Source organism: Schistocerca americana, chromosome 11, assembly GCF_021461395.2.
Source record: "Schistocerca americana isolate TAMUIC-IGC-003095 chromosome 11, iqSchAmer2.1, whole genome shotgun sequence".
Lineage (NCBI taxonomy): Eukaryota > Metazoa > Arthropoda > Insecta > Orthoptera > Acrididae > Schistocerca > Schistocerca americana.
In genome coordinates this window covers 152,842,871-152,855,936 of record NC_060129.1, presented here as the reverse complement: position 1 = coordinate 152,855,936, position 13,066 = coordinate 152,842,871, and the positions used below count along the sequence as shown (strand labels likewise).

The 13,066-nt window shown below is 44.9% G+C and overlaps 1 protein-coding gene across 2 annotated transcripts in view; it reads right to left on the bottom strand.

Annotated features, from left to right (window-relative positions):
- LOC124553656 (neprilysin-2-like) overlaps positions 1-13,066 on the bottom strand; it is a 255,589-nt gene that overhangs the window by 71,081 nt on the left and 171,442 nt on the right. For both annotated transcript variants that reach the window (XM_047127538.1, XM_047127539.1), the window contains exons 5-6: positions 11,799-12,013; positions 9,050-9,226 (exon numbers count right to left, since the gene is read on the bottom strand). In XM_047127538.1, the coding sequence (XP_046983494.1) occupies positions 9,050-9,226; positions 11,799-12,013 (392 nt within the window). The remainder of the gene's footprint in view (positions 1-9,049; positions 9,227-11,798; positions 12,014-13,066) is intronic.

The following is a 13,066-nucleotide window of genomic DNA, read 5'->3' as shown; positions in this document are numbered from 1 at the left end:
AACCTGAACAGAGAAATGCCCAAAACTCGACCTCAGTGGCTCGAGGCTGAGCCATTCATTCTCCAGGACAACGCTCGCCCGCATATCGGCAATTTTTCCAGTTCTTGTCTTTATAAACGCCTTAAGAATGACGGGTCTTTGGGACATTCGGTGTACAGAAAACCCACATATTCAGATCTATATCTTCAAGCGTCCAGCTGCCATAACCCCGCACAAACCGCCAGAGTTCTTAGTACTTTAATTCGTCGGGCGCATGTAATATCGGATGCTGATAGTGCATCTGGAGAAGGTTGTTAAAGAGAATGACTATACTTCGCGTCAAATAGGGAAAGCCATGCACAATTATAATAACAAGAAGCAACGCTCTGAAGAGCCTGACGGCGACTATAAATCAACTGCGTCCCTTCCATATGCCGGGAACGTGTCTTCTAAAATAGGCAGATTTCTCAGGAAGAATAATATTAGTGTCACCTTCCGGCCACCAGCAAAGAGGAGGGCCTTAGTTGGATCCGTTAAAGACGATTTACAATTGAGGAAGGCGGGTGTTTATAAAATCCCCTGCGAGTGTGCCTCTGCATATATAGTTCAGACGACGAGAACGGTCCAAGGGCGCTGCGTAGAACACGAAAGACACGCCCGTCTACGGCAACCTTTAAAATCAGCAGTAGCGGAACACTGCATTTCCATAGGACATTTGATTGTAATACAATGATATCAAAATTTTAGCACCGGTTTCCAGCTCCTGAGACTCTGTAATTAAAGAATACTTGGAAACACGTGTTACTCATTATTTAATGAATCGTGACAACGGCTTTCAGCTGGATAAAAACTGGAATCCAGTTATTAAAATTATGCGATCACAATGGAATCGATATGCTCAGTCGATACTCAGCGATTAGTTTGTTCTTACTTCGCCACTGAGGGCAGGACACACAACTTGGCTGCCTCGCGCATGTCACCTCCTAACGCATGCGTCGTAAACCGCCAGTACGGTTCGCATCCGCAGAGTTCGCTATAAAAACCATGCCTGCGTCAGGTCTCCTCAGTACTTTGTCTGCCCGCCTGAGGATGGCAGGACGTTTTTGGGCCGAAATATCGTGGCACAATGTAGATGGTATCCGGTCGCAAACTGGAAGAAGAAATACGCTGGAAAAATTTCGGAAGTCGCTGTTTGGGATTGTTGAAAGTCACAGCCTTTCGAAATTCCCTCACCAAAGAAGTCAAAGTAGATACTGCAGAATTCGAATGAAGAACAGCTGCCAACGTGAGTAACTTAGAAGTAGATAGTGAAGCAACTTCATCACTTAATAAAAGCATCTCTTCCAGTCGAGACTGTATACCAATTAGGTTCCTTTCAGAGTGTACTGAACAAAGATCCGTACCAAAATACTGGAAAGTTCACACGTCACACCAATATTCATGAAAGGTAGCAGGAATAATCCACTAAATTACTAGCTCGTATCATCAACGTCGATATGCAGCAGGATTTTGTAACATATATTGTGTTGGAACATTATGAATTACCTCAATGAGAACTGTGTATTGACACACAGTCAACACGGATTTAGAAAACATGATTCAAATGTTCAAATGTGTGTGAAATCTTACGGGACTTAACTGCTAAGGTCGTCAGTCCCTAAGCTTACACACTACTTAACCTAAATTATCCTAAGGACAAACACACACACCCATGCCCGAGGGAGGACTCGAACCTCCGCCAGGACCAGCCGCATAGTCCATAACTGCAGTGCCCCAGACCGCTCGGCTAATCCCGCGCGGCAGAAAACATGGTTCGTGTGAAACACTACTAGCTCTTTACACATACGATGTATTGAGTGCTATCGATAAGGGAGTTTAAATTGATTCCATATTTATGGATTTCCAGAAGGCTTTCGAACTGTACCACACCAGCAGCTCGTAGTAAAATTAGGTGCTAATCCATTGTCATGTCAGTTATGTGACTGAATTAGTGATTTTCTGTCAGAAAGGCCACAGCTCGTAATAACTGATGGAAAGTCATCGAGTTAAACAGAAGTGATTTCTGGCGTTCTACAAGGCAGTGTTATAGGCCGTTTGCTGCTCCTTAACTACATAAACGATGTAGGACCCAATCTAAACAGCCATCTTAGGTTGTTTCCAGATGATGCTGTCCTCTATCGTCTTGTGAAGTCGTCAGAAGATCACAACAAATTGCAAAACGATTTGGAAAATATATCTGTATGGTGCGGAAATTGGCGATTGACCCTAAATAATGAAAACCATGAGGCCATCCACACGAGTGCCAAAAGGAATCCATTAAACATCCGTTGCACAATAAATCAATCAAACCTAAAGGCCGGAAATTCAACTAAGTAGCTAGGAATTACAATTACGAACAATATAAATTTGAAAGAACGAATAGAAAATGTTGTGGCGAAGGCAAACCAAAGACTGCATTTTATTGGCAGAACGCTTTGAAAATGTAACAGATCTACTAAGGAGACTGCCTACACCACGCTTGCCTGTCCCCTTTTAGAATATTGCTGCGCGGTGTGGGATCCTTACCAGATAGGACTGACAGAGTACGTCGGAAAAGTTCAAAGAAGGGCAGCACGTTTTGTATTATAGCGAAACACGAGAGAGAGTGTCATCAACGTGATACAGAATTTGCGACATACACCATTAAAACATCTACATCTACATCTACATGACTACTCTGCAATTCACATTTAAGTGCTTGGCAGAGGGTTCATCGAACCACAATCACACTATCTCTCTACCATTCCACTCCCGAACAGCGCGCGGGAAAAACGAACACCTAAACCTTTCTGTTCGAGCTCTGATTTCTCTTATTTTACTTTGATGATCATTCCTACCTATGTAGGTTGGGCTCAACAAAATATTTTCGCATTCGGAAGAGAAAGTTGGTGACTGAAATTTCGTAAATAGATCTCGCCGCGACGAAAAACGTCTTTGCTTTAATGACTTCCATCCCAACTCGTGTATCATATCTGCCACACTCTCTCCCCTATTACGAGATAATACAAAACGAGCTGCCCTTTTTTGCACCCTTTCGATGTCCTCCATCAATCCTATCTGGTAAGGATCCCACACCGCGCAGCAATATTCTAACAGAGGACGAACGAGTGTAGTGTAAGCTGTCTCTTTAGTGGACTTGCTGCATCTTCTAAGTGTCCTGCCAATGAAACGCAACCTTTGGCTCGCCTTCCAGACAATATTATCTATGTGGTCTTTCCAACTGAAGTTGTTGGTGATTTTAACACCCAGGTACTTAGTTGAATTGACAGCCTTGAGAATTGTACTATTTATCGAGTAATCGAATTCCAACGGATTTCTTTTGGAACTCATGTGGATCACCTCACACTTTTCGTTATTTAGCGTCAACTGCCACCTGCCACAACATACAGCAATCTTTTCTAAATCGCTTTGTAACTGTTACTGGTCATCGGATGACCCTACTAGACGGTAAATTACAGCATCATCTGCGAACAACCTAAGGTGTTTATCGTTGCAGTGGGATCTTCTCACGTAATTTCAATCACCAACTTTCTCCTCCGAATGCGAAAATATTTTGTTGAAGACGACTTACATAGGGAGAAACGATCACCATGGTAAAATAAGAGAAATCAGAGCTGACACGGAAAGATACAGGTGTTCGTTTTTCCACGAGGTGTTAGAGAGTGGAATGAGAGAGAAACATTGTGAAGGTGGTTCGATGAACCCTCTGCCAGGCACTTAAGTATGATTTGCGGAGTATCCATGTAGATGTAGATGTAGACGTCCATCACAGTACTTGCAGCCTCTATGTACTTAAGACGTTTTTTGCCAACTTCAGTCTACTTTTCATCACCACTAAATTGCGATCTGTGTCTGTATCCGCATCACAGTACAGCATCTGATTTCAGAATCTCTGCCTCAGCACGAAGTAATCCAGCTGTTAGCTTCACACGAGTCCGGGCACTTCCCAAGTATTTGTCCTCCTCTTGTGAGTCATGAAAATGATATCTGCTATTACCCGGTGAAATTTACTGCAGATCCCAAGGAGTGCATCCCGTCTGTCACTTCTGCTACCAAAGCCCATACTCTGCCGCAGCTCGGCCTTCAGCTCGTTCCTGTCCTGGAGCGTTCCCATTCCTTATAGTTAACAGAATTTCGACTACCTTTCCACACTGATTTATCTTTCCCGTGTTCTCATATACTTTACCTCTTTATCTTTTGCTTTATACGTCGACACGTGTGCCTGAAATATTGTTGGTAGCGTTTGTTTGCTGCCGAGTCTGATGATAATCCTATCACTGAACGGTTCACAGCAACTCTCTGCTCTTCCTCCCTCCCTATGCACAACAATCCCTATTTCTGATGTACCATTTTCTGCTGCTCTATATTTTTTTGGTCAGAAATCCTTATGTTCTTGCGATTTCGCTGCACTTACACTTGCTATATCATGATTCCCTTTTCAGATATTCTGTCTTTGCAGCCAAATGTCATACCTCGAATCATACAGTTTCCATTCCACTGATTACACTGTTCGACATGGGTTCTATTTCTGATATTAAAGTATGTGCTTCTAGACCATTTTACCGTGGGAAATTCAAATATGTAAACAAAATATCGTTGTCAGGGATACTTTTTATGTAATATGTATATATACACTCCTGGAAATTGAAATAAGAACACCGTGAATTCATTGTCCCAGGAAGGGGAAACTTTATTGACACATTCCTGGGGTCAGATACATCACATGATCACACTGACAGAACCACAGGCACATAGACACAGGCAACAGAGCATGCACAATGTCGGCACTAGTACAGTGTATATCCACCTTTCGCAGCAATGCAGGCTGCTATTCTCCCATGGAGACGATCGTAGAGATGCTGGATGTAGTCCTGTGGAACGGCTTGCCATGCCATTTCCACCTGGCGCCTCAGTTGGACCAGCGTTCGTGCTGGACGTGCAGACCGCGTGAGACGACGCTTCATCCAGTCCCAAACATGCTCAATGGGGGACAGATCCGGAGATCTTGCTGGCCAGGATAGTTGACTTACACCTTCTAGAGCACGTTGGGTGGCACGGGATACATGCGGACGTGCATTGTCCTGTTGGAACAGCAAGTTCCCTTGCCGGTCTAGGAATGGTAGAACGATGGGTTCGATGACGGTTTGGATGTACCGTGCACTATTCAGTGTCCCCTCGACGATCACCAGTGGTGTACAGCCAGTGTAGGAGATCGCTCCCCACACCATGATGCCGGGTGTTGGCCCTGTGTGCCTCGGTCGTATGCAGTCCTGATTGTGGCGCTCACCTGCACGGCGCCAAACACGCATACGACCATCATTGGCACCAAGGCAGAAGCGACTCTCATCGCTGAAGACGACACGTCTCCATTCGTCCCTCCATTCACGCCTGTCGCGACACCACTGGAGGCGGGCTGCACGATGTTGGGGCGTGAGCGGAAGACGGCCTAACGGTGTGCGGGACCGTAGCCCAGCTTCATGGAGACGGTTGCGAATGGTCCTCGCCGATACCCCAGGAGCAACAGTGTCCCTAATTTGCTGGGAAGTGGCGGTGCGGTCCCCTACGGCACTGCGTAGGATCCTACGGTCTTGGCGTGCATCCGTGCGTCGCTGCGGTCCGGTCCCAGGTCGACGGGCACGTGCACCTTCCGCCGACCACTGGCGACAACATCGATGTACTGTGGAGACCTCACGCCCCACGTGTTGAGCAATTCGGCGGTACGTCCACCCGGCCTCCCGCATGCCCACTATACGCCCTCGCTCAAAGTCCGTCAACTGCACATACGGTTCACGTCCACGCTGTCGCGGCATGCTACCAGTGTTAAAGACTGCGATGGAGCTCCGTATGCCACGGCAAACTGGCTGAACTGACGGCGGCGGTGCACAAATGCTGCGCAGCTAGCGCCATTCGACGGCCAACACCGCGGTTCCTGGTGTGTCCGCTGTGCCGTGCGTGTGATCATTGCTTGTACAGCCCTCTCGCAGTGTCCGGAGCAAGTATGGTGGGTCTGACACACCGGTGTCAATGTGTTCTTTTTTCCATTTCCAGGAGTGTATGTATATTCACAATTCATGGCAAACACAGAGACGTTGTAGAGAAATACGGGTATGTTGCCGCATCCAGTAGTGATAGAACGTGATAATTTCTTGTGCAACAGCAGGTGGGAAGAATCAGACATCATTAGGTTCTCCCCCGCCACACCTATGCCATTAAGACCACCTTAAACATGTCATTAACTCGAACGGCGACAGCCGGTCGCTGCCTCGGCAGTAAAGCTTCACGCCTCCTAGGGGCAGGTGCATCGAGTTTACAACAGTGGCGTTAGCCGCAATTTGTGTCAGTCTTAACGAGTGGGTGTTTTGGCTGACAAGTAACTGTCTGTCATATTTCCGAGCACGGTTGAATATTTTAGTTCCTGTGTGTAAACTGATTGAGCCTGGTGCTGAAGGTAAAACGACTGCTTGTTTTTACACATCAGCGTTCCTCTAGTTCCCTACTATTAATTTAATACAGGTGTATTACCAAAGTGGTATTTTTAAATTTGCAGAAATGCCACGTCGTCGTGGATGTCGATATAAGCCGGACAACGTCTGCTACATCTGTGGGAAGTTCATTTTTGCCAGAAATAGGAAGAAAATTTCTTCAGTCATAAAGAAAGCATACAAACATTACTTTGCAGTAGAGGTAGGACACCAAGATAAAGAATGGGCACCACATTTCTGTTGTGCTACATGTTACTGCAAACTAATTCAGTGGTGGAAAGATAAAGAGAATGCTGTGTTGTTCACTGTTCCCATGGTGTGGAGAGAGCCCAAGGACCATGTTACTGATTGTTATTTCTGTCTATCAAAAATTCAGGGTTTTACGATTGTTATTTCTGTCTAACAAAAATTCAGGGTTTTACAAACAAAAAGTCAAAGAAGCACATTGTTTACCCAGATCTGCCTTCAGCGAGAATGCCAGTGCAGCATTCCGACAATCTTCCAGTACCTTCAAGAGCTAGAGGTCAAATTTCGAGTGACAGTGAAATAAGTAGTACTGAAGAAATCACAGATGATGATTCTTTATATCACTGCACAAGTGAGTCATCGCCACATTTGTTAACACAGGCAGATTTAAATGATTTAGTACGTGATCTACGACTAAGTAAACAAATGGCGCAACTGCTTGGTTCAAGATTACAAGAGTATAATCTACTGCACCAAAGTACTAAAATCAGTGTGTTCAGGCACAGAGAACATGCCTTTATTTCTTATTTTTCAACTGACGAAGCACTGACATTTTGCAATGACGTTGCTGGCCTGATGAAAGTGCTGAACTTCACTTATATTTCACAGGAACGGAGACTTTTCATAGATGCATCGAAAACAAGTCTGAAGGGTATTTTGCTCCATAACGGAAATAAAATACCCTCTGTTCCAGTAGCTTATGCTAGTTTGACAAAAGAAAATTACGAATTCGTACAAAGGATGCTACATTCATTAAAATACAATGAACACAAATGGAAAATATGTGCAGATTTCAAGGTAATTGCTATGGTACAGGGAATGCAACAAGGGTACACAAAGTATGCCTGTTTCCTTTGCGAGTGGGATAGTCGAGACCGAAATTCTCACTATGTGAAAAAGAAATGGCCTAGGCGAAGATGGAAAGTTGGCGAAAAGAATGTACAACGTGAAAGTCTGGTAGCTCCTGAATATATACTAGTTCCACCGCTTCACATCAAACTTGGCCTTATGAAACAATTCGTGAAGGCCATGGATCCAACAGGCTGTCGGTTTGCATATCTAGCTACCAAATTCCCCCGTCTTTCAGCTGCAAAAATAAAGGAAGGTGTACTTGTGGGCCCACAAATCAGGGAGCTGCAGAAAGATGCAAATTTTGAAGCATGTTTAACTGATAAAGAAAAAACCGCATGGGACTGTTTCAAGATGGTGTCGGAAAACTTCCTCGGAAGAAGAAGAGCTACTAACCACAAAGCAATGGTGAAGGATATGATCAAAGCATATCAGGATTTGGGGTGCAATATGTCTTTGAAGGTACATATGATGGACTCTCATCTGGACTACTTCACAGAGAGTTGCAGTGACGTATCGGATGAACATGGGGAAAGATTCCATAAAGACATTTCTACCATAGAAAGGCGCTATGAAGGGAAGTGGGTACCTTCTATGTTAGCAGATTATTGCTGGAATATCATTCGAGAGAAGAAAGATTCACAATACAAGAGAAAAAAGTGATGTGCATTACAAGGCAGTGGCTCATTGTTTGACAATTTTCTGTAATTTCGTATGTCAAATAAATGCTTCAAAGTGTATACACAAAGGTTACTGTGTTATATGTTAGATGCCACCCTCCATTAATGTGATGAACATATAACATCATAAAGATGCGCATTTGTTTGTCGAATTTCACCTCACGTTTGCTGCACTATATCAGAAACTGAAAAGAGAAATAAAATTGCGATTACTCATAAACTATCCCTGACAGAAAAAAACCAAAAACAGTTTTCAATTCAGCACTCAAAATACAACTAGGATCACAATATTTTTTATCAGAAATAGAATAAAAGGTTTTTTTTGTAGAACAGTGTTATTCAGTCCTTTCCTCACGGACAAGCACTGAAATTTCCTCCATCTTGCTGCCATCACACACCATTGTTCCTGGAGTATTACGTTCCATGACTCTAAGTTACGTATATATGCGGTTCTTTCTGCGAGTGAATACCTGCAATATGCCTCAAAGCTTCACATCCCTTCCTCGATTGCAGCATTTCATATGTGGATATGCCAGAGAACATATACACAGCATTTAGAATCGTGGTATCTGTCTTGCTAAAATGAAGAATGGCTAGTTTCATAATTCCATTTTGCTCAATTTATCGTGTAACCATGAGTTTCTAACTCACGATATCGTAATATTGAAACTAATGCCAACCCTTAGAAGCCAGATTCCGATGAAGGATTATTGTATATGTGGCATGACAGTGAAGTAAATTATGCCCTGTATCACCGCTGTGTCGTATACTCACGTTGGCCAGAGCTATCTCGAACTCGAGGGACTGCCTGAGCTCTTGTTGAGCACGAGTCCTGTTAGCCCCCAGCAGAACTGCCAGGTCGACTTGGTACTGGTAGTAGGCGTCCACCAGCTTGTCCGAGGGGCCCTTCACCAGGAACTCGCGGCTCAGCCCCAATGATGCCTGGTCTACCTACAGAAACACGAGGAAAGGGTTATAAGCACGTAGTACAACTGCAGGAAGGGAGAGGAACAGCATGATAGAGTAGTGAAAGTGCTAGAGAGAGACAGATGCTGACAAAAAATATAGAGGAAGTCCTACAGGGAGAAGGACACAAAAATGAGCGTGTGAGAGAGAGTAAGGAGGAGAGAGAGAGAGAGAGAGAAAGAGAGAGAACAGGGGGGAAGGAGAGAGAGAGAGAGAGAGAGAGAAGGATGAGGCAGAGTGAGACAAAAGAAAAGAGGAAGAGTATTAGAGCGAAATAAACAGTGAGAATGAAAGAAACAACGAAGGGTGAAGAGAAGGAAAGAGAAAGAATAAGAATAAGATTAATAGGGAGAGACAGACAGAGGGTGAGACTGAGATAAAGATAGTCAGTGTTAATGAATGAAACAGAGAGGGACAGAGAAAAAGAAAGATACAGAGAGGAATAGTGAAAGTACATAGGTGGAGCAAGAGAAAAAAGCCTGAAACCAGTGTGAGAGATAAATAGATAGAGACACAGGGTAATACAAATAGTGATGAAAAGAAAGAGAGGAATGGTGAATGATAGAATGGATGAGAGTGAGAAAATGAGTGGAGGAAAGAGAGAAAACGAGAGTGAGGAAAAGATAATGATCAAGTATGGAGCAGTTGTAGAGGGAGGAAATAAAAAGGGGAGAGGGAGGTGTAAAGAAAGAAAGACAGAGAATTGGTAAGATACAAGGTAAAAAGATACAGAGAGTAGAGGGGTGTGGATGAGGGAAATCAGTTGAGAGAGAAAAATACACACACACAAAGAAAGGATAGAATGTGTGAGACAGAAAGATGGAAACTATAAGACATGCAGAGAGTAAGCAAACAAAAAAAGGGACTAGATAGAGAGAGGGGTGGGTGGATTGAGAGATAGAGGTAAGATATAGGTCAGAGGGTAGGTGACTATATAAAAGAGTGAGAGGAAGACTTAGAGAGGAAGAAAGATAAGGAGAGAGACAGAAGAAATCAAGTGAGAGAGAGAGAGAAAGAGTGAAGGTGAGAAAAAAGACGGTAGGTGTGTACTCAGAGACAGACAGAGAGAGAGAGAGGGGGGGGAGGGAGAGAGAGAAGGATAGAGAGTTGTGTGTGTGTGTGTGTGTGTGAATTCCTAAGGGACCAAACTGCAGAGGTCATCGGTCCCTACACTTACACACTACTTAAACTAATGTATGCTTGGAGCAACACACATGCGCATGCCACAGGGAGGACTCGAACCTCCGACAGGAGGGGCCGCGCGGTCCGTGACATGGCGCCTCAAAACGCACGGCAGGGGGTTATGATTCAACCCCGTATTTAGATTATCTTTGTCCAATTTTGATTTTTCTTATAATTAATTATCTTTAATTTGTTCATAGATCTATCAATTTTGTATTTATTATAAAAATATTATTTGTTCACCACTGCAAATAAGTTATTAGTCTTTAAAATCCTTTCTCTCACAGTTATGTTGGGTTATTAGGGCGTTCCATAGAGAATGCAAACCCCGGGCTTCATTGTTGACTGTGGACCCTAACATGTCTGTCTTCGATTGGTATCTGTGACAGATGTTGTGATCTGAGTTGTCGTCCCATGATGTCCCATATGTGCCCGACTGGAGACAGATCTATTGACTGAGCAGGCCAAGGCAACATCTCAGCAGAGCATGTTGGTTTACAACAGCGGTATGTGGGCGATCGTTATCCTGTTGGAAAACACCCCCTGGAATACAGTCCATAAATGGCAGCACAACAGGTCGAAGCACCACACTGACAAATTGTTTCACAGCCAGAGCACGCTCGTGTTGCCATACGAAATCACACTCCAGACCACAGCTCCAGGTGTGGGTGCAATGTGTCCAGCATGCAGACAGGTTGGTTGCAGACCCCCATCTGGCCTCCTTCTAACCAAAACATGGCTATCACTGGCACTGGGGTAGAACCAGTTTTCATAAGAAAACACGACAGACCTCCACCCTACCCTCCAGTGAGCTCTCGATTGACACCACTGAAGTTGGTTTGGGATCAGTGGACTGTACACTACAGGGTGTCTGGCTCAGAGCCGACTTTGAAATACCCGATTTGTAACAGTTCGTTGTGTCACTGCGGTGCCAACTGCTGCTCAAAGTGCTGTTGCAGATGCTGCAGAGCCGTATGCTGCACACGACGATCTTCCCTCTCTGTACTGCCACGTGGCCATCCACAGATCAGTCTTCTTGCGACCGTACATTCTCGTGGCCACCACTGACAGTAATTGTGTAGAGGGGCTACATTCCTGCCGAGTTCTCCTGCAATATCGCACATGGAACATCCAGCGTTTTGTAGCCCCATAACACAACCTTGTTGGGAGACCAAAAAGATGTTGACAGAACCGTCGATTCACTACATAAGCTTTGGTCATATGACTTACACGATTAGAGACTTGAATCCAAATGGTGCATACTCGGTTTCGATGCGTAGCGTTTATCATCTACTAGGCAGTTCTCAGACATCCAAACGACATGTAACCATCTCCAAGTGCCATACACTGGACTACAATGGACGGAGCTACTTACATACATAGAGCGGTGCGAGGAGTTGCGGAAGTCGGTAACCACGGAGAACTCGATGAGGTAGTCGGCCCCGTAGCCGGTCCTGCGGAAGCGGTAGACGCTCTGCCGCCAGTCGAAGCCCGCCTCGTCCCAGGAGTCGCCCTCCACGACGGGCCAGCCTCCCAGGTCCTCCTTCAGGACCCTCTGGAGCGGCGCCAGCCCGCGGGACTCGATCAGTGCTGTGGGCAGCCACAGGGGGTTCGTCAATTAACTGGAGCCCTAACGAGCTGCCCAGGGTTGCTCTCCTGTTTCAGAACCCACATCTGAGCCTCAGCTACTGGCCACCGCCCAGGAAACTTCATACGTATGGGGAGTAGTAAATAGAGCAGGGTTTCGGATTGTACAACTCCTCCCTCCACAGCTGCCAAAACGACAAAGAAATCCCACCTGGTCCCATAACTACAGCTACGACGTTATGAACAGATATTTTGAGAGACCCCCAAAGACCTCTGCCACCGTCTCTAGAGGAGTTACTCCAAATGGCCCCCAAGGAAAACTGACATAGTATCCATAGGAAGCATTCCACATGTACACCATTCTCCTAGAGAGTGGTTACTGTGATATCTAGAGGTGGTGATTTATGTGAGCTGTTGTGGTTTTCGTGGCAGCTATACGAGCTGTTCCAAGTGGGCTCAAAAAGGCAGCTCTCATGATGACTAAACGAGATGGTCAAATTAATTTCCGGGTGTCTGCCATAATATCTATAGGAAGTGTTACCAGTGTCCCTTTAGAGAGGCGGTAGTTGTATATTGTGGAAGTGTTCAAGCTAGTTCCCAAGGATAACTGCCACGGTGACTGCAAAATGTGTTCCATGAGCCCCTTCCCCACTCTACGTCAGCTATCATGATATCTAGAGAAAATGTTCCAGCTATTCTAGTTTCCATGATATCTTGAAGAAGTGTTCTGAGGGACTTTAAGGTTAGGTGGCACCGTATCTAATAGAAGTGTTTCAAACGCCTGTTGAGGAATGTTACAATGGCATGTCGAAGAAGTTTTCTATGTCGACTCCAAAGATGGCTGCCATTGTATCTGTAGGAGGTGTCGCAAGTGGTATTCATACATGGAGGACATGATACCTAGATCAACAGTTCCTAGTGGCCCAAGGCTTCTAGGGATATACATTTCATCCTTATTGTGAGTGTGTGGGTTGTGAGCATCTTCCTAAAGGGACCATAGCTTTGAGGTGTGAAGAAATCGTTGCGAAAGACTAAACTATGTTCTGAAACGAAAAC